Genomic DNA, 21,284 nt, shown 5'->3' with positions numbered 1-21,284 from the left:
ATTTGCGGAAGAGCGGGACATCACTATTATATATACGCGCATAGTCTGTCATGCTCATACACCGGAGTGACGTGGGTATCCGCGTGAGTTTGATAACCGCGTATGTGTATGATTGTATTATCAAATACTTATTATATTTAAGCAAACGTACCAACCTTGTACCTATTATTACAAACTAGCAACCCGCCCCATCTTCGCACGGGTCACACAAAACCATAACTAATTATACACCTAAACCTTCCTCAAGAATCACTATTGATATGTGAAAACCGCATGAATATCCGTTCAGTAGTTTTTTGAGTTTATCGCGAACATACGTAGGTACACACAGGCAGACGCGGCGGGGGACTATCTGCCCGATTCGAACTTTAAGATACGTCAATGAATAGATCTAGAAACGATATGGATTAGATGTGTCAGTGTCAAAAGTGACGTTTTTGTTTGAAGAAACGTCTCATTTGACACTGATATACCTAATCCATATCCATTCTTTATTTATATATTATATTATTTATTATATCATGACATTTTTACATGCCTGTCAAATCAAATATGATTTATTTTTATACAGAATATAGTGCATAATTGTTTTCTATCGTATTTTCTCCGAAACGTTCGTATTTGTCATGCTACTTCAGTCAACCTCAGTACTTTTTGTACTGAGACTGAAATAGCAAGACACGTTCGTAAGTTTCCGTGAAAATACGATGGAAAATAATTAGGCGCTATATCTGTATCTGTTTGGCAGTAGGTTGTTTACCTATTATGTGGGAAAAGTATCACGAGTTACCGCTTCTTGCAAGTACCTACCTTTTGTTCATGATGCTATTGATGCTAATTTAAGTGTTATTGAAAAATGAAAAATATTGATTACATTAATTAAAATGTACATAATAAGGTAACAGGTTGGGACTTCCTATTAAGTATATTATACCTGGAGGTCCCGCTCCTCCGTAGCAACAAGTTACTAGGTTTAAGAAATATAACAAACAGAAAGAACATTTAAGCTCATACAATTTTATCTAAATTTGTGTGTGTGTGTGTGTGTTTGTGTGTTACTTTTCGGAACTTCTTCGGAACGGAACTCTACAATAGGTACTGTAAAGCATAATATTGATATTTGTTAACCTATTAAATCGAACACTGCAAAAAAAATCTTCAAAAAAAAACACAACGATTGAAAAATGTATCATATTATATTTTTCAATAATACATATATCACTACAAATATGACTTCAAAATAATCTCACGTGATATTTGTTTAGTAATATCACAGTCTTTTTCAAAAACAGAACTGGCTTTAATTTTAGTCATAATAAAATATTTTATTTAAGTAGCAAAACTTAAATAAGTCCAAACTCAAAAGCAGTATCAATAATACCCAAGATCTTTTCTCTTAACTTAACAATAGTCGATACATCCAATAATGAGGCGTCCATCTGCGCCATTGTATCTTCCATCAGCTTCTCTTTATCGCCAGTCATTTCTTTCATATCCACTGCATCTTTAGAATCCCTTACTATTATAGACGAGAGCATCACGCTAAGGCTAACCATCAGTTTTCCATATCTCCTAAGGTCTGCGTCGAGTTGGTCTTTGGGAAATACGCGGTTGGCTTTAAGACCATAAAGGTTTAGTGAGTCGTCGAGAATTTCGTGGTAATAGTCGATCCATTCTTGGTAGTGCTTCAGTCTGGTGGCGTGGTCTGTGCAGTTGAATATAAGATATAGAAGGTCGGCAGCAGGATTGCCTTCTCTTGACAGCTGGTAGTCGATCATTACGTCATCAACTGACTTGCCGTCCTGGAATTATACATTTTTAAGTCATAGGTCATCATAACCAAATTCTTAGAAAAAGTCTCCTAAATCGTCTCTAACTCTATCTTATACCTTTAAACAAGCAATTCTTGTATATATGTATATACACATATTTCGGGGATCTAGGACACGGCTTCAACGATTTCGATGAAATTTGATATTATGGGGGTTTTCGGGGGCGAAAAATCGATCTAGTTAGATCTTATCTCTGTGAAAACGCGCATTTTTTAGTTTTTACTTGTTTTTTGAGCAAAGCTCGGTCTCCCAGATATTTATATTACCTACATATTATGTAATATTTCAAGAAAAGTTTATTCTAAAGTAACAATTAATTTATTCATAAAGTATTTGTTCCTCGAATTCTGAACATTAAAATGCTTCAGCAAGATTAATCATAGTTGTTCCTATTAACAATGCAAACAAAAATCAAAAACTTACCTCAAGCCGGAACAATATATTGTTATTCCAACAGTCACCTTGCTGGATTACAGAATATTCTGAACCCTTTTCGTAACTTTGCATTTTCTTAGCAATCGGAGCAATCTGTGTCAACGACCCTCTTAATACGTTCTTGTACTTGTCACTCACATCATGCATCATTTTGAGAAGATCATTCTCGCCCTTTTTTTTAAATAACTGATGTGCTTCAGGTTGAGCACCCATTATGACCCACATATTTAACAGTCTGTTTGAATAACTTTCATATATTTCCGGTTCAGAATTTTTGAACACATAAGAAAGTGAATGGTATTTGGCCAAATCTTTAACGACTAAACGAACACTTTCATTGGTTAAGGGTTTCATTCTGTCCAGCATCTCAAAACCTGCCTCGTTTAAATCTTCAAGCAGAATGAATTCGTACGGTTCTTCAGTCACAACTCCGTAGCAAGCGGGGAATCTTACCTTTACATCGTCAGTGGCACCGGCTGAGTTTTGAATATCATTCAGCTTAGGCAAAACTAGGTTGTACATAACGATTTCGTTATTAAAGAGAATCATTGTTTTCATCATTAGTCTTAATTGTTCGGCTACAGGTGCAACTTTTCCGATCATCTTAAATGTAGTTCCATCTTCCGATTCGTATATGAATCTCTTCACGTGTGCAATGTAATTATCCCCTTTTTGACCCACTTGTTCTACAACAATTTTTCCACTTGTGAATCCCTTTTTCTGAAGAACATTTTCAACTAGTTTTATTTGAGGGTCAGCAAGGATTTCAATATCGCCTTCAAATGCGAATTGCGCCATTTTCCTGTACTCTTTGAGCAAGTCTAAAATTAACATTACTTCACAACGCCTTTTATGCTTAGTGATAAAATATCAATAACAATTTGTTTTTGTGGGTAATTAAGATAAATAGGTAACGATAACGCAGGAGTTATCTCTCTGACAAATAAATGTTTGTTACCGAGTTTTAATAACTAGGCATGTCATACTTCCTACTACCTAAGTAATTATCCCTATTAAAACAAAATAATATGCATGTAATATTATGTCACGGGTTTTTCTGTAACTAGTGAGAGAAGAGTTTATTATTTAATATTTATTCGAATTGGAGATTTATGTAACGCTAAAGAAAAAAACATATGATTTGTGAGATTTTATGGAAAGTTGCAAACAGGGGCCAATTTTCATTGAATGTGTATAAATAATGCAGTGCCAACACTTGTGACTGCAATGGATTGGTTCCATTAATAACCGGGTATACTTATAATACTGTTATCTGTGTAAATTATGAAATCTTTTTGTAGAAGATACGAATGGGTAGGTATAGTAAGTTATGCTTAAAAGATAGACATACACCATCGTGGACTTTTTTGTAGACCAATGAAAGAGAGACAATCCCATCATACATTGTGTTGTTATACCCAAACGGATTGTGCAGCATTTTCGAATAAAGCGTTAGCCAGCGTGATTTTTTCCTGACTTCAATAACAAATATCGTCATATTTCAACCAATTTACACAAAATCTTAACAAATTATACTTCTTAAACTTTCTCAAGAATCACTGTTTTTTTTAGATAAAAACCGTATAAAACTCCGTTCAGTAGTTTTCACTGAAATTATTACGATTTACTTACTTCTGGCTTATTTAAATGAACGCACGGTCCCAATAAGATTTATGCTCGCGAGGTCTACAGCTCACAGAGGCACTAAAGTATAAAAATATCTTTACGAGTGTGTGTGAGTGTGTGAGTGTTGACGACCGGTCTGGTCTAGTGGGTAGTGACCCTGTCTGCTAAGCCGATGGTCCTGGGTTCGAATCCCAGTAAGGGCATTTATTTGTGTGATGAACACTAATATTTGTTCCTGAGTCATGGTTGTTTTCTATGTATATAAGTATGTATTTATCTATACAAGTATGTATATCGTCGCCTAGTACCCATAGTACAAGCTTTGCTTAGTTTGGGGCTAGGTTTGATCTGTGTAAGATGTCTCCTAATATTTATTTATTTATTTATTTTATTTTTATTTAATCGAACTTTGCAGAAAATAAACTTCAATAAAAAAATTAACTGCAATTTAAAAATGTTATATATTATATTTTTCATCAATACCTATACATGCATATATCAACATAAATATGACTTAAAAATATTCTCAGGTGGTATTTGTTTCACAGAGAAATAACTCAGTCTTTTTCAAAAACAGAACCGGCTTTAATTTTAGTCATAATAATTTAATTTATTTAAGTAGCAAATCTTAAATAAGTCCAAACTCAAGAGCAGTATCAATAATACCCAAGATCTTTTTTCTTAAATTAACAATAGTCGATACATTCAATAATGAGGCGTCCATCTGCGCCATTGTGTCTTCCACCATCTTCTCTTTATCGCCAGTCATTTCTTTAATATCCACTACATCTTTAGATTCCCTTACTAATATAGACGAGAGCATCACGCCTAGATTAACCATCAGTTTTCCATATCTCCTAAGGTCTGCGTCGAGTTGGTCTTTGGGAAATACGCGGTTGGCTTTAAGACCATAAAGGTTTAGTGAGTCGTCAAGAATTTCGTGATAATAGTCGATCCATTCTTGGTAGTGCTTCAGTCTGGTGGCGTGGTCTGTGCAGTTGAATATAAGATATAGAAGGTCGGCGGCGGGGTTGCCTTCCCTTGATAGCTGGTAGTCGATCATAACGTCATCAACTAGCTTGCCGTCCTGGAATGATAGAATTTTAAATGATCGATATTAAACTTTCGTGAGACATATTTTAAATTGTTTATACGACAACGGTTTCACTCACTTGAATTTTTAGTCGCTATTGGCGACATATTGTTAAAAATTCAAGTGAGTGAAACCGTTGTCGAATTTTAAATGATATAGCATCATAAACAAATTCTTGAAAAAAGTCTCTTAAATCGTCTCTAACTCTATTAAGTATATTATACATTATCTAATAAATATATTCTGAAAAGTTTATTCTAAAGTAATACCTGTATAGTATAAGTTTTACATTGTTTTTTATGGCTTAATATATCCGTGAAGATTTAAATGAAAACATATTAGAGTTAGACACGCAGTGCAAGTGTCATTTATACGTCATAATTTCATAGAAGTCTGACGTTTAAAATGAATCTTGCACTGCGTGTGCTATCAAAATCGTTGCAGACTTTTCTTGTTTCAACTCTATGTATATTTTCCTCGAATTCTGAACATTAAAATGATTAAGGAAGATTAATTATAGTTCCTCCTATTAACAATGCAAACAAAAATCAAAACCTTACCTCAAGCCGGAACAAGATATTGTTATTCCAACAGTCACCTTGCTGGATTACAGAATATTTTGAACCCTTTTCGTAACTTTGCATTTTCTTAGCAATCGGAGCAATCTGTGTCAACGACCCTCTTAATACGTTCTTGTACTTGTCACTCACATCATACATCATTTTGAGAAGATCATTCTCGGCCGATTCAAAAAACCGCTGTGCATCAGGTTGAGCACCCATAATGACCCACATATTTAACAGTCTGTTTGAATAACTTTCAAACATTTCCGGTTCAGAATTCTTGAACACATAAGAAAGTGAATGGTATTGGGCCAAATCCTTAACGACTAAACGAACACTTTCGTTGGTTAAGGGTTTCATTCTGTCGAACATCTCAAAACCTGCCTCTTTTAAATCTTCAAGCAGAATGAATTCGTACGGTTCTTCAGTCACAACTCCGTAGCAAGCGGGAAATCTTACTTTTTCATCGGCAGTGGCACCGGCTGAGTTTTGAATATCATTTAGCTTAGGCAAAACAAGATTGTACATAACGGTTTCGTTATTGAATAGAATCATTGTTTTCATCATTCGTCTTAATTGTGCGTCTACAGGTGCAACTTTTCCGATCATCTTAAATGTAGTTCCATCTTCCGCTTCGTATATGAATCTCTTCACGTGTGCAATGTAATTATCCCCTTTTTGACCCACTTGTTCTACAACAATTTTTCCACTTGTGAATCCTTTTTCCTGAAGAACATTTTCAACTAGTTTTATTTGAGGGTCAGCAAGGATTTTAATATCGCCTTCAAATGTGAATTGCGCCATTTTCCTCTACTCTTTGAGCACGTCTAAAATTAAAATTACCTCACAACGCCTTTTATGCTCAGTGATAAAATATCAATAATAATTTGTTTTTGTGGGTAATTAAGATAAATAGGTAACGATAACGTTGGGGGTTATCTCTCTGACTAATAAATGTATGTTACCAAGTTCTCATAATTAGGCACGTCACACTCCCTAGTACCTAAGTACCTAATTGTTATTAAAATAAAATAATATGCATGTAATACGGAATTAGAAAACTTTTGTATCACGGGTTTGTCTGTAACTAGTGAGAGAAGAGTTTATTATTTAATATTTATTCGAATTGGAAATTTATGTAACGCTAAAGAAAAAAACCTATGATTTGTGAGATTTTATGGAATGTTGCAAACAAGGGCAAATTTTATTTAATGTGTGTATACAGGGTGGTCCAAACCTTGACGTCCAAAAATAAATTTTAGATTCCTCACGCCGTGGGCTGTCAGAATATACCCCATGTATGTTAACCGATTTTTCGTAGTTTTCGAGTTGTGATTTTTTAAACTTTTAACTTTTGTTATGTAATTCCGGGGTTCCCATACAGGGTGGCTAAAAAATAACTGCATTCCTGTTGCCAGGGTGGTTTTGGGATTATACTGAGCAATTTTTATTATGGGACCAACCTCAAATCACGAAAAAAAAAATATTCTGATAGCCCACGACGTGAGGAATCTAAAAAAAAATTTGGACGTCAAGGTTTGGACCACCCTGTATAAGTAACGCAGTGCCAACGCTTGTGACTTAAATGGATTGGTTCTAATAATACCGGGTATACTAGTGGTATCAATAGTGGCATGCGAACATTTGAATAATGGGGTTGGCCGGTGGAAGTTTTTAGCAGATGGCGCCATCATAGCTTGCCCCGTCAATCCCTAGAATTGTGTCAAATTTTTGTTTTTTTAATACCCTGGATGCCAGCTCTTTAAGCCAAATCTCATAGAAAAAGGGGCAAGCTATGATGGCGCCATCTAGGCAAACCTTTGACAGTTGCCAACCCCATTGCTATAGTATTATTTAACTGAAACATTAAGGAACAAATAAATATAAATATTGTATCAAAACTTATAAACTAAACGTAGGTAACTAAGTTATAGTGTTTATAGTAGGTATCCTGAATTATTATGGTATATAGTGATCATAGCTTAAAGCATTAATTAATCAAAAGTAAATAACCAATACTAAATTAGAACCACATAGAGAACGATTATAAAACTAAACTAATATTAGAAATTAAAACAGCTTTTGAAAAGAAAAAAAAGGATCCACTTTCAAAACTATGCCTTGAAATGGTGAATTTGCAATATAAATTAATTGAAGATGTCAATACTTCTTTAAACAAAAAATATTTGTTTACTGAACAACACATTTTTTAATATCTATTTTATAATTTAACTAAAACCAGTTTATTTTGATTGTACACTGTCATCAGCATCACTGTCATCGGTGTAGTATTCTGAAACACAAACAAAATAGGCATAAACTAAAGATTGTTATTTTTTCTTTTTTTTTCTTAGTAAATTACGACCTAATGAAAATGTATGTCAAGAAAACGACGTAAATAAAACTTTTAAGTTTTAACATTTTTATATGTATATCAATGTATGGAGGAGACAGTAGAAGTTACATAAAAAATATAGATATATATATATATGTCACAGTCAAAAGTGTGAAATGGTCAAAAGAACTTTTAACCGACAAAAACAGGCAAAACTGCTTTTGACTGAGCATGTTGGTCAAAAGTAGTTTTACCTGAAAATCATTGGTTAATAGTAATTGTGACTGTTACTATCAGTCAAAAGTACTCGCAGAAATAGGTAGGTTAGGATTATTTTTTTTTGCTACGCCCTAAAAACTAAACTGTTCCCAGAGATAGGTAGGTTAGGGTTATTTTTTTTTGCTACGCCCTAAAAACGAAACTGCTGCCAGAAATAGGTATGATTTTCAGGTTAAACTACTTTTGACCAACATGCTCAGTCAAAAGCAGTTTTGCCTGTTTTTGTCGGTTAAAAGTTCTTTTGACCAGATCACACTTTTGACCGCAACATATATATTTCTTGAGGGATTTTCACTCTTCAGTATAATGTTCAGTAGAGGATTCCTGCTCCGTCTTCGCATTCAAAAGCTTTGATACGTCGTCTCGTGCCTCTGACTCTTTTTGTATGTATGTACCTACGTTCGTTTGATATGATTGACATTTAAAATGACCATTTTGCGTGCAATTAAGGGATTTCTAATAATCCCTACAATTGAATGTTTAAAAAATATTACAAATGCAACTTATTTGTATGAAATACAAATTCTTTCTTTATTTTTATCAATAAAGCTTCATATTTATATTATAACTATATTTGTTACTTACATAACTATTCTTTTTTTATAAATAAAAAGATAAAGGAAGTTGTTCAACATAATTAATGTTAATCAATCTCTCTTAACCTTCGAATTCCATAATATCGATCAATAATATCTTATCAATATGGAAAACTTTGATTGCAATTACATTGATAGTAATAATGTTGCAATGATTACCTTGTTTTTTCGGTCTTAATTTAGATTTGCGCCTTTTTTTAGTATCTGGAAATAAAATCAAATAATTGAATTATATTTAGCATATTATGCTCCTGTTTCAGAGTACAGGATATTTTAGTCTTAGTTTTTTTTTAGCTGGATATCTACTTGCAACTTCAGAGGTGTCAAAAGTGCATTGCCGATCCTTTATAGCCTATGCCCCCTTACACCTCCATAGGCTATGATTATAAACTACTTCTATCTATCTAATACCTTTAAACGAGCAATTCTTTTTTATTTCGGGGATCTCAGAAACGGCTCTAACGATTGCGATGAAATTTTCTATATGGGAGTTTTCGGGGGCGATAAATCTATTTGGCTAGGTCTTATCTCTGGGAAAACGCGCATTTTTGAGTTTTTATGTTTTCCGGGCAAAGCTCTGTCTCCCAGATCTATAATACGAGTATGCCTTCAGACAATTCTGAGGGACTACCCCGAAAATCGAAAGTCGCAAATCGCGGGGATCTTTCTCTTTTATTCCAATGAAGGTGTAATTAGAGTGACAGAGAAAGATGCCCGCAATCTGCGAACTTCGATTTTTCGCGGTTATAGCCCTGTTTAGCATGTTTTGAGTGATTGAGTGCAAACCTCCAAACATTGAAAGTTTTACATTCACGTGTAATATCCCTACTAATAATAAAAGTGAAACTAACTCTGTCTGTCTGTTATCTCTTCACGCTTATGTAATGTAACGTTCATTTCAAACAAATAGTCCATATACATAACAATAAATTACAAACAGAATTAAAAAAACTTAAATAATTAATCACAAATTCATTAAAACAACACACACCAAGTCGAACAAATTAAACTAACACTTAAATCGTAATAAAATCAAAATTCAAATTCAAAAATTCAAAATTCACATTTAGAATGACAAAGCTGAAGCTACTCCGATTTACTGAGATGAAAGTTGGTATGGAAACAGTTTGAAGCCGAAGACGTAGGATAGTTTTTATCATCATCATCATCATCCCACGCAGAAAAAGTCGCGGGCAGAAACTGGTTAGTACCTATATATACTGGTTAGTACCCAAACGTCTGCAATCCATTCTGGTGCAGGAAGAAGTGCCGTCGGCGGCGCAGACGCAGTGGTTACAGTCGACCTTGAACACTGTGAACGGCTTGCATTTCGGCCCGCTTGCTGCAAAATAAATCATAAGAGTGTTTTATTATTTGGGTTAATCAATTTTTTATTGTCACTAGTTGCCATGGTTACGGTCTCCTGGGTCACTCTTAAAATATTAGTATTTTCGTATTTAAATGAACCAAACTTGAATTTTTTGGTAGTTATAAGGTCTTTCCATAATGGGAGATCTACCAAGCACGTTTGTAGAACATGGTACGGCAGTTCTTCTAATAAACTATGCTACTGTTGTCTCCTGGCTGATGGGACAGAATAACAATAAGAAATAGTTGATCGACTTATTTATTAGCGACCCGCCCCGGCTTCGCACGGGTTTATTATTAAATACACCTAAACCTTCCTCAAGAATCACTCGTAAAAACTGGCGCCTACGCCAATTCCTGGAATTAGTTGTCAAGCGGACCCCGGAAGAAATTTGTAAGGTTGCTGTTTTAGAAATATGACTTCATGTTTTATGTACCTAGTACCTAGTACATATTTACGGCAGAAATTCTTACAAAAATACGAGTATAGGTAAGGCCTGAATTGCTACTCTTAGGGCCACCCCACATCTAGCGTCTTTCGAGCGTCGGCGTCTCGTCGGCGTCTACAACTCTATGGCCCTGCTCGACGCAACGTCGACGCAACGTCGACGAACTGCGCAGCGACGTCATTTTCCATAGCGCTGACCGACGCCGACGCCCGAAAGACGCCAGATGTGGGGTGGCCCTTAGTACAAACAGCAATACCCTTAAATGTCCATCGGTGGACCTTATGCATTTTGTAATAAGCGTCATTGCGCCTTTTGAATTTCAATCAAAATAGATGTACTGATGTATACTCGTAATAACTGAGTTTTAATATTTGACTTGATGCATAATAAATGAGTTTTAATACTTTTAATATTTATGTGTATATAGTTGTTAGAGTTTCGTTTTTATTTTCATGTTTAGTTTAATTATTTTGATAATACTGTTTTGCTTTCAATAAACTTCTGTATTATATTTGACTTGACTTGCATGTACTTACATGTGGTTAAAGAATTTTTTACTTACATCGTTTCCAGAATAGGAGCATATCCTCTTCAGCCAAGTCTATTTTAGTCGTTTTTGTGTTGATTTGTTCAAAGTAAAGCTGAAATTAAAATTACAGTTGACAAATGGATTAATAACAAGATCGTGTTAAAATTAAAAGTTGCGTATGACTAAATAATTATGTTTCTAAGCATACAAATTTCAGGGTCCAGATTTCACAATGCAATTGTATAGGTTGCGTACTTGGGCTCAGTTTCTCCCTATCTTTAATGTCCACATAGATTTAGCAAAAAAATTGTAAAGACATGTTGCATATTGCACAATTACGTACGTTCTACAGATGGCACTTCTTACGAAGATAATCTGATGATAACAGGATTTTACGTACGTTCCAGAGATGCCACTTCTTACGAAGATACTCTGATGATAAAAGGATTTTACGTACGTTCCAGGGATGGCACTTCTTACGAAGATACTCTGATGATATCAGGATTTTACGTAGGTACGTTCCAATGATGGCACTTCTTACGAAGATACTCTGATGATAACAGGATTTTACGTAGGTACGTTCCAGAGATGGCACTTCTTACGAAGATACTCTGATGATAACAGGATTTTACGTAGGCACGTTCCAGAGATGGCACTTCTTACGAAGATACTCTGATGATAACAGGATTTTACGTAGGTACGTTCCAGAGATGGCACTTCTTACGATGATACTCTGATGATAACAGGATTTTGCGTAGGCATGTTCCAGAGATGGCACTTCTTACGAAGATACTCTGATGATAACAGGATTTTACGTAGGTACGTTCCAGAGATGGCACTTCTTACGAAGATACTCTGATGATAACAGGATTTCGATGGTGCCCGTGTGATTTATTTCATGGAAATTGACCGTGATAAAAATGTGTAAAAAAATAATGTCTTAGTTTAGTTTAGTTTATTTATTTCATAATGATAAATTACAGTATACATTATTCTTACGCTAATCTACATGGTGTGTCTGACCATGGGGCTTTAAATCCAGGGCTTGATTTTACTCGCTAAACTGAGCTACTTTTACTATGGGACCAACCCTAAAATCGGGGAAAAATTTTTGGCTTTTCCATTTAAAACGTCGACATCTGATCAGCCAAAATGTATGAAAAAGTAAAAAATTTTTTCGGGATTTCGGGGTTGGTGCCATAGTAAAAGTAGCTCAGTTTAGCGAGTAGAATCGAGCCCTGGATTTAAAGCCCCATGGTCAGTAACACACAGTATATGAATTTACATTATGATCGTCAATAATTTAGCATGCAAACGTAATTATACAATGTCAACAATGATAATCAAATTACAAATATATAATTTAAAAAGAAATTTGAGAACAATCGTCAAATTGAAAAAAACTCAATAAATAACAAAATACATGTCTAATATATCATAATGATCGTCATACTAAAACTAAGAGCGGTAATCATAGGTAATAAGTTCAGAACGAATGTCAATCAATTTTACATAAGCTAAGTATAATGTCAAATAGTTATTTCAATTTTAATTCCATGTATTCGTCCACTGAATATAATGTGTTATTCAATAAAAAGTTCCTCAGTTGACGTTCAAATGCTTCGTCAGATATAGTTCTTAATTCGGCGGGTAGACGTTCGTAATAAGTTGGGCCCATTACTCGCGGATTATTACATGAAAGTGCCATGCGACGCGGCACTGTTCGCAGTCTTCCCGTCGATCTGATTTGTTTGCCGATGACTTCGACACGTTTGAACATAGACAAGTTTTTTCTCACGAACATCAGAACTTGAAACATGTATAGTGAATAATGCGTCATTATGCCATTATTTTTAAAAAGTTCCTTACAGTGGTGCATTGGCGCCATTAAGACGCGTTTCTTAAGTGGTCAATTCAGAAACTTCTTAAAGCGGGTTTTACTTTGTGTTGAAAATGAAATAAAACCTTACCAGTAAAATACACAATACGGCGCACTGAAAACGCATGCTGAAACTGAATTTTATTGCCAAGATAAAGCAATTCGTCACCTTGCGAATGGTTAATTGCGTTATGTAAGCTGGAAATACATACCGGGTGCTTCTAATATTTGTATCCTCGAATGATGATCATTACTGGAACTGAATAACTTTTTATGATGATGACAAAGAATCTTAAATTTTGAGGGGATAGTTCTGAACAGATTCCTAAGATCTTTACTAAATTTCAGATTTTCGTTAGGACAATAAAAAGTTATCGTCGAATAACAGAAAATTCTCTCCTTATATATGGCGTCGTTCCACAGTGCGATGTTCTGCTCACACACGCCGTAGCGTCGTATGGACCCGCAACATCTACAGTGTGATAAAAACGTACAGTCAGGTGCATAATTATTTTCACGGAAACATACGAACGTGTCTTGCTTTTCCAGTCAGTCTCAGTAGGTACCTACTGAGACTGACTACAAAAACTACTGAGGTTGACTGAAGCATGACAAATACGAACGTTTCCGAGAAAATACGATGGAAAACATCTACATCTGTAAAGTCTAGGCTTCGGTAGCGCATAAAAGTAAGCACTGTTTGATACAACACACAACAGGCAAAAATTGCAGGCTGTAGAGTATAAAAGCCATAGTTCGCCGTTAACCCTGTTTCTATGAGAGCTACATGGAGCTAAAACCCAATTATTACACACAGCAGCCAGCCGAGAACTTCGATAATAGCCCTAACTAATTGGGATCTATCTAGAGAAGATTTTACCAATCGTAGGCTAGTTTTACAAGAAACGAGCGAAGCTGCTCTAGCTCAAGCTACATAACTTATATCTTTGACATAGTCGTTAACTCTGCTTAGCATTTAAACTGAGAAAAACGCATTTAACTGATTTGCAAGACCGAAGTGATCCAATAAGTGTTCCGTGAACAAAGTTTTGTACGGAACACAAAAAAATAGCACATGACATGTAAGATTATTACATTGTTATACTACGAGTATACTACTATACAAAGTAGTCCTACCTAGCTATAAGAATACTTGCTATACCCTTTATAGGGTGCCATGTGATTCTATGTTTTTATTTACCAACTATGTACCATGGTTTGCAAATAAACGATTTCTAAACGATTTCCTGCAAATAAACGATTATACATGTAATTACCGTAAAGGCTCTTTTACTTTTGTGATACCTAATCTAGCAACAGAGTTGGAAAAAGACGGATCTTGGACGCCTATTCCACCTATCCCTACTGCGATATCCCCACCAGTGTGGACATATGGAATATTTTTCCATTTAGTTCTACTGGTAGGGATATTATTCCATTTATCCCTACTGAAATCCACTGCGGTAGGGACTCACGGAATTATTTCCAACCATCTATACTGGCTTCCCCCCTGGTGGGGACTCGCGGAATTATTTCCAACCATCTATACTGGCTTCCCCCCTGGTGGGGACTCGCGGAATTATTTCCAACCATCTATACTGGCTTCCCCCCTGGTGGGGACTCGCGGAATTATTTCCAACCATCTATACTGACTGCCTACCTGGTGGGGACTCGCGGAATTATTTCCAACCATCTATACTGGCTTCCCCCCTGGTGGGGACTCGCGGAATTATTTCCAACCATCTTTACTGACTGCCTACCTGGTGGGGACTCGCGGAATTATTTCCAACTATCTATACTGACTGCCCACCTGGTGGGGACTCGCGGAATTATTTCCAACAATCTATACTGACTGCCTACCTGGTGGGGACTCGCGGAATTATTTCCAACCATCTATACTGGCTTCCCCCCTGGTGGGGACTCGCGGAATTATTTCCAACCATCTATACTGACTGCCTACCTGGTGGGGACTCGCGGAATTATTTCCAACAATCTATACTGACTGCCCACCTGGTGGGGACTCGCGGAATTATTTCCAACAATCTATACTGACTGCCTACCTGGTGGGGACTCGCGGAATTATTTCCAACTATATTAACAGGCATTTATATACATATAACGAAATAATAGAAACAAAACCAAAAGAATAGTTTTATTTATACACAGTTAACATGTTACCTCAGTTACCTTAACATATCTAAGAAATGGCCCACTGTTATATTTCCTGCCACTAATTGGTTTTGAGCATTCTCAATGAACTGATCTCGAAGTATGTATTTCATTCCTCTCTTTTTAGGTGCCTTTTTTTGTACGGTAATTGCCAAATAGGTGTTTCTATTAACAACAGAATTTTTGTACAGTTTTTTTAAAAGGGCATACAAACTAATTTTTCTGTTATTTTTATCGTTTATTTTTAAATGCCACGCTTCTGCGTAGTTATTGGTTCTGTGTCTATATCTGAATACACACCACTGTGCGATGAAGTTATCATTTTTGAGCCAAAATGTTTTAAAATAATGTTGGAAATCTTCCATTTTCAGTTCTCTTCTCATTTGCGATTCAATATAAGACCCTTGATTCCCTTGATTTTGTGAAAGGGCAGCAATGGTAACGCAGCTGATAGTGATATTATACGTCTCATTTCTTTATTTTTAGTTAATTTTAGCTCCTTGCCCATTTTCCATATAGCTTTTGTAAAATGATAATAACATCCGTCTTTTTTAATGCCTGGTAATACGTCCTCCATGGCCTTGGTAATAGCTGGTTCAAAATCTGCCATTATTTGCGCAGGATTCCAAGCTGGGATTGCAGATTTAAGAAGTTTAAACATGATTTTATATGTTTCTGTTTTCTTGTCTGGCAATAATGCATATATCGTCGGAATTATTAATGTTGACTCCATTGAACTTCCAAGATCGCAATGCATTGTTACCAGTTGGGTAAACGGTTTAGGGCAGATTTTGAATGTTCCGTCTAGAAAAAAAACTTTACGCTCCGTCAACAAATCTTTTGCCCACTCACCCCCAAATATAATTATTCGTACGCCATTGTGATGATAATCAGCAATGAGGAATTTGTGATATGCAGGAGGTACTTCTAATTCTTGCAAGTTGTTGAAAAACATTTTCCTTGTTCCTGCAACTTTGTTTCTGTGGTTGTACATTGCTGATTTAATATTTTGGAATTGCGGAATATTTCCTACCAAGTCTAACCCGTCGTCTTCAATCCCGGCGACGATGTTTTCAAATATTGTCGGAACCGGAATCTCAGGGCTTGCAGCAATTTCTTTTTTACAATTACTTAGGCGTATGTCAATTTCATTTTTCGCTACGTCTTTCAAACACCATGACGAATGAGCCACTTCTTTTAAAATAGTCCGCTCCTAGAATAAAAAGGTTTACATTACTTTACTTATAGGAAGCGTACAAGTAACTTATTGAGTCAAGCAGACAAACAATTAAAAACCATAACGAAATAAGATGAAACGGAGTTCATAAAAACTTACTTTAATTGTTACCGATCCGACACATTTTGTACTTTTAGTCTTTGCACACTTCCAGTATTCGGCATTTTTGTAGATTTTTTTACGGTGATATTGATAACCATCGCTAAGTAATACTTCGCCCCGACCCCTTTGTAATATTATTATTTCCCTAGGCATTGTACATAAAATGCGTGTTTCTATAAATACAAATTTCCATTAAACGATATGACATCTGTCAGTATGTAAATTATATTATTGTTTATCTACTTTTAAATGACGTACTTGTATTACTGGCCATATTTCTTTATCAGCACTTACTTGAAACCTTTTTATTACCTACTTATATAAATTAGAGTGTTTATTTCGCGTCATCGTCAGTTAAGTCTAATATGTAGAGTAAAACTGATATCTGAAATATCTAAACATACATATATTAACTCTTTTGGCCCTTACTTATTTGCACTAATCATGAAAAACCTGTTGAGATGGGTTGGGAATCTAAATTTCAACTTTCTAGCTATCACGGTTCTTGAGATACAGTCACATGTCAGACGGACGGACAGACGGACAGCGAAGTCTTAGTAACAGGGTCCCGTTTTTTTTGTATCCCTGCCAAACAGCAAGTAAAGTCGGACTGAGTGGAGAAAATTCCATATTGCCCTACCAAACAGCAATTAGGTAGGGCTAAGTGGAAGAAATTCCATGTATCCCTACTAGGGGGAAAGTGATTGGGCTAAGTGGAAGAAATTCCATGTATCCCTACTAGGGGGAAAGTGATTGGGATAAATGGAATAAATTCCATCTTGCTCTACCATTAAAAACTGGGAGGGACAGATGGACGACTCGATTCCATGTATCCCTACCAGTAGAACTAAATGGAAAAATATTCCATATGTCCACACTGGTGGGGATATCGCAGTAGGGATAGGTGGAATAGGCGGATTTGGACTGTCGGTAGACACCTGATATATATTTCTTTGACATTTTTTTTTATTGACCGAGCGTTTTAGCTTGGGCAAAAATACTTTCGTATGTCCGGATATTCTCCTCTACAGGTCGCAATTTTCAACCGTTTCTCGTGAAATTTTGTGAGCAGGTTCAATGATTAAATAGTTTTATTGTCGATTAAGTTTTTCATATTTTTTTTTCTAAATGGCGGAGCCATACTTTTATCCAATTTTCAGTTCTTCTTGCGAGATCTACACCTCACAGAGAATATTTGATAACTCGCCAAAAACGGCATTAAAGGTGATTCAATGTAATAAGAACATTTGAGTAATAAGATAAAAATACGCTAAAAACATTTTTTTTACATTAAGCCCAACCAAAAGAGACTTGATGGAACTTTCATAAGGACATGATTCAACGCGAGAGATATAATAATACCTACTAATACTGGGTTGTAGCACCATGTAGGTGGTAATAGCATCTCTATGTGGCATTACAAGCATCTTCAGACCCGAGCGTCAGTATTGGCGCGCTGTAATTTTTCGAGAAATTCTAACTAATTACGCCCGACTACTCGCCCGCTATTATTCTTAGTTGAACTACTGCAACTCCTGAACTTTGCGCGGAATCTTCGCTGCATTAGGTGCTGTTGGGGAGTTTTACTTAGTTCAGCTTCTGCTTGTGAGTTTCTTGCAGCGGGAAAAATTGGTTGATAAAATGTTATGACATTTTTCATAGTTATCTCTTTTGTGTTAGGTGTACTCTAACTAGTCAAAAACATGTCATGTATTGTGTCTTTTTGGATTAATTTTTGCTAAGGCGACAGAAGTTGCCAAGCAAATTTTGGTGGCAGACGTTACCAAAAGTTGCAAAATTTAGCATCTAAGTTGACTATTTGGTAAGTACATTCAAAGTCACATTTTTCGCGACTTTTAGCCCTCGTTTGTGCGACAATATGCGTGACACCTATGTTTTGGTCGTGAATAAGGAAATTATTCTACAAATCCAATCCCCTCCAATTGAGGGGAGATTTAAATCTTCTCGAGACAGAGGTGTAGGGTTGGAGCCGGTGTAGCTTTATTTGACGTTCATAAACGCACTGTAATATGCCTACTTAAATAATTAACTATCTTTATCTTATCTTAAATTTTGAAACCTAGCTACTACGGTTCCTTGCACTTTTCCAATCAAACTGAAAGTTTATTTTAAAACTCATAACACAAACTCCAGACTTATTTGAAATGTATAGACTTAGAGGTTTTCCCATTCGACTTGAAGCGCAGTGACTGGAAGAGTGAATGGAGACCGCATGAAACTTTCATGTAGTGTTCCATTCCTTTCATTCGTTCAAACACTCTGCGTTACATTCGGCAACGATTGATTTTCAATGAAGTTTACTAGAATCTGTAGTATCTATTATATTCAGACTTCTAAGTAAGAATAGTGCTTTTGACTGCGCTCTATGTACAAAGAGATAATGAAAATGTACAAAAAGAAGTGAAAGAAAAAAGTAGGGGTCTGATGTATGTTTGGCCAAGTGGTTGACTTGTAGAGAAAAGTGAGAAGTGTTTTTCAAACTGTGGGTCGAAGCCTCTGTCAGCTTTAAAACAATGCGTAGGCGAAACATTTTGTTCGCAAATAAGGGCGTCGCGTCATGAAAAAGTATCTGATAAACCGAAATCAAACAATGGGCTACTTGTCATTTAAATGCTATCTTAGTTCACTACATTACGATCACATATACCATTATATCGCAGGGCTTTAACCCCACAATATGGCGTGAAAACCGAGTTTTACGATGAATATTTTTTATTACCCCCGATAATACACTGAATATCAAAGGAGCCTATTGTGGCCGGATTCGAACCCACTGCTCAAAGATTCAGCGATAAAACTTTACTATTGGGTTTTATGATTGTACGAAAGATTACGTCTATGAAAAGATTTACATAAAGTTTGGCGAAAATTACTTTATTTTATCTGCGACTATAAAATTCTAATAAAAACATCTGGTTTGAAAGAGTCAGAGGGTCAATAAGCATTTCGTATAAGATTAGATCAAAATGTTTTATATTTATTTATTTATTTATGTATTTATTTAGAAATTTAATTCAGGCAACAAGGTTACAAATTATACCTTACAGACTAACATACATAATATGTATTTTATAAACTTAAAACTAAACACTATTTAGTCGACAAAACGGCGTGGCTCCGTTGCATCGGCTGCTCTTGTGTCAGATTCGGCAGTTTGCCCCGGAACCTCCGAAACACGACACCTTTCGGCCAGAAGTCGGCGTACTCGATGGTCCCCGGCAGCGGTCGCGGCACGCGCACCACAACAATTCAAGAGTTGAAGTGCACGTAGTGGCGCAACGCGATCGACGCTGGAACACCCTCAGCGTGTAGTGTATATACAGTCAGCAAAACAATGAACAAAACATTAAAAAAGCACAAAAATAAAAGCACGGGGGTGATAAGCTAATAATATTGCTGTCTGTACATAATTCTGTATGTATCTACGTGTGTATAAACATCTACTGGAGAGACAGACTTCCAACGTATCTTAGGACAATGCAATGACTTACAAAATATTTTAGAAAATTTTATAATTTAGAAGCTATAACACCTGATGCTTGCATTTCCGTTTTCTTTTATATTGCTTTCTTTTATTGAGGTGTGCAATAAAGATCAGTTGTATTGTATTTTTACTAAATTTAGGTAAACTATGAAGATGATGAATCTCAAGTGACATATGAGGAACACGATGATGAATTGATGACTCCATTTTATAAAGCGCTACAAGTTACAATTTTACAAGCTACAGTTTACAAGTGTAAAACGACATTTTGACACGAGCTTGACCAACAGCGAGTGGCGTTTTGGTCTGACGGAGACTTGTAAAATAAGACTGCGAAGGGATTGCGGTGTATTGAGTAAAAAATATAATCAAATTAGTATTTTTGACACTTGATAGTGTAGATATTTTTGCAACTGCACTTGCAAATAGTTATACATTCCGCTATGCACATGCGATTGTAAACTGCGTCCAATCACGATGCAACCGCATTCGTCCGTGTCCGGAAATAGGCGGCCGTTCTAGCATTCTGCATGCACTTGCACTGAAAATAAGGTCGTCAAAATTATCTCTGCCTCGATTAGCAGAATAGCTATAAATTTATCAGAAAAATTACGCAAAAAATGGTAAACACCGGACAAGTGCGAGTAGGACTTGCCCACCGAGGGTTCCATACTTTTTAGTATTTGTTGTTATAGCGGCTACAGAAATACACATGTCATCATCTGTGAAAATTTCAACTATCTAGCTATCACGGTTCATGAAATACAGCCTGGTGACTGACAGATAGACGGACAAACGGACTGTGGAGTCTTAGTACCTATTAGGGTCCCGTTTTTACCCTTTGGGCGTATGAAACCCTAAAAATGATAGCCGACATGTAGGAAACTTTTTCGAAAATGTATTTCAAGGATATCGTTTTCTAGCCATTTTTGAATCCAAGATGGCTGACATGTAATTTTTGGTAAAATCGTTTGGTTATCGTTTTTTAGGTTGAAGGGGTGCGGATTTCGAAAATTATGACAGCCATTGACTGCGGTACGAAGTACGCCAGGACCGCCAGTAAATAGGTATATATTTACTAACGCCATGCTAGCCATTCCCACGATTAGATATCGACCAGGCGAGTTATATTACTACCCCGCTGAAAGTCTGAGTTAAATTTAACCACTTTCCCTTTGAAATAGCGGGCTATTTATACCGAACTCTCATTGAGTGGCTATTTTAGAACAAGGTTAGTGTTGTAGCCTAGAATAGTTGTGGTTACGATTGACCGATAAGAAGTCGGTT

The 21,284-nt window shown here is 36.0% G+C and overlaps 2 protein-coding genes across 7 annotated transcripts; both read right to left on the bottom strand.

Moving 5' to 3' along the window:
• Positions 1-1,283: 1,283 nt before the first annotated feature.
• Positions 1,284-7,144, bottom strand: LOC134795121 (uncharacterized). Its single transcript, XM_063766954.1, has 4 exons — positions 5,547-7,144; positions 4,525-4,980; positions 2,256-3,122; positions 1,284-1,802 (listed from the first exon to the last, which is right to left on the bottom strand). The coding sequence occupies exons 1-4, from the start codon at positions 6,351-6,353 to the stop codon at positions 1,344-1,346; spliced, it is 2,589 nt and encodes an 862-aa protein (XP_063623024.1). The 5' UTR covers positions 6,354-7,144; the 3' UTR covers positions 1,284-1,343.
• Positions 7,145-7,715: 571 nt separating this feature from the next.
• Positions 7,716-13,458, bottom strand: LOC134795040 (uncharacterized). Of its 6 annotated transcripts, none has more exons than XR_010144771.1 (5): positions 13,076-13,172; positions 11,139-11,217; positions 9,971-10,101; positions 8,919-8,963; positions 7,716-7,842 (listed from the first exon to the last, which is right to left on the bottom strand). XR_010144771.1 is itself a non-coding variant. In XM_063766888.1 (5 exons), the coding sequence occupies exons 2-5, from the start codon at positions 11,158-11,160 to the stop codon at positions 7,793-7,795; spliced, it is 228 nt and encodes a 75-aa protein (XP_063622958.1). In that variant the 5' UTR covers positions 11,161-11,217; positions 13,197-13,458; the 3' UTR covers positions 7,716-7,792. The 6 variants fall into 6 exon arrangements, 5 of the variants coding, with proteins under 5 accessions (XP_063622958.1, XP_063622954.1, XP_063622956.1 ...); XM_063766888.1 differs by lacking the exon at positions 13,076-13,172 and adding an exon at positions 13,197-13,458 and having other exon boundaries at positions 9,991-10,101; XM_063766884.1 differs by having other exon boundaries at positions 9,991-10,101; positions 13,076-13,166.
• Positions 13,459-21,284: the final 7,826 nt, after the last annotated feature.

The sequence above is a fragment of the Cydia splendana genome, chromosome 11, assembly GCF_910591565.1.
Source record: "Cydia splendana chromosome 11, ilCydSple1.2, whole genome shotgun sequence".
NCBI lineage: Eukaryota > Metazoa > Arthropoda > Insecta > Lepidoptera > Tortricidae > Cydia > Cydia splendana.
Note: the sequence above shows the minus strand (reverse complement) of the source record. Positions and strands in the feature narration are given on the sequence as shown.

Coding starts and splice junctions, on each gene's coding strand:
- LOC134795121 (XM_063766954.1), bottom strand. CDS start 6,353: ATGGCGCAATTCACATTTGAAGGCGATATTAAAATCCTTGCTGACCCT. Junction 3,123..4,524: donor CTCTTGAGTTTGGACTTATT/TAAGATTTGCTA, acceptor TTTATCACTAAG/CATAAAAGGCGTTGTGAAGT. Junction 1,803..2,255: donor ATATATTGTTCCGGCTTGAG/GTAAGTTTTTGA, acceptor GTATAATTCCAG/GACGGCAAGTCAGTTGATGA.
- LOC134795040 (XM_063766884.1), bottom strand. CDS start 13,111: ATGCGTTTTCAGTGCGCCGTATTGTGTATTTTACTG. Junction 11,218..13,075: donor CCGTATTGTGTATTTTACTG/GTAAGGTTTTAT, acceptor TTTTAATTTCAG/CTTTACTTTGAACAAATCAA. Junction 8,964..9,990: donor AATGGATTGCAGACGTTTGG/GTACTAACCAGT, acceptor TTTTATTTCCAG/ATACTAAAAAAAGGCGCAAA.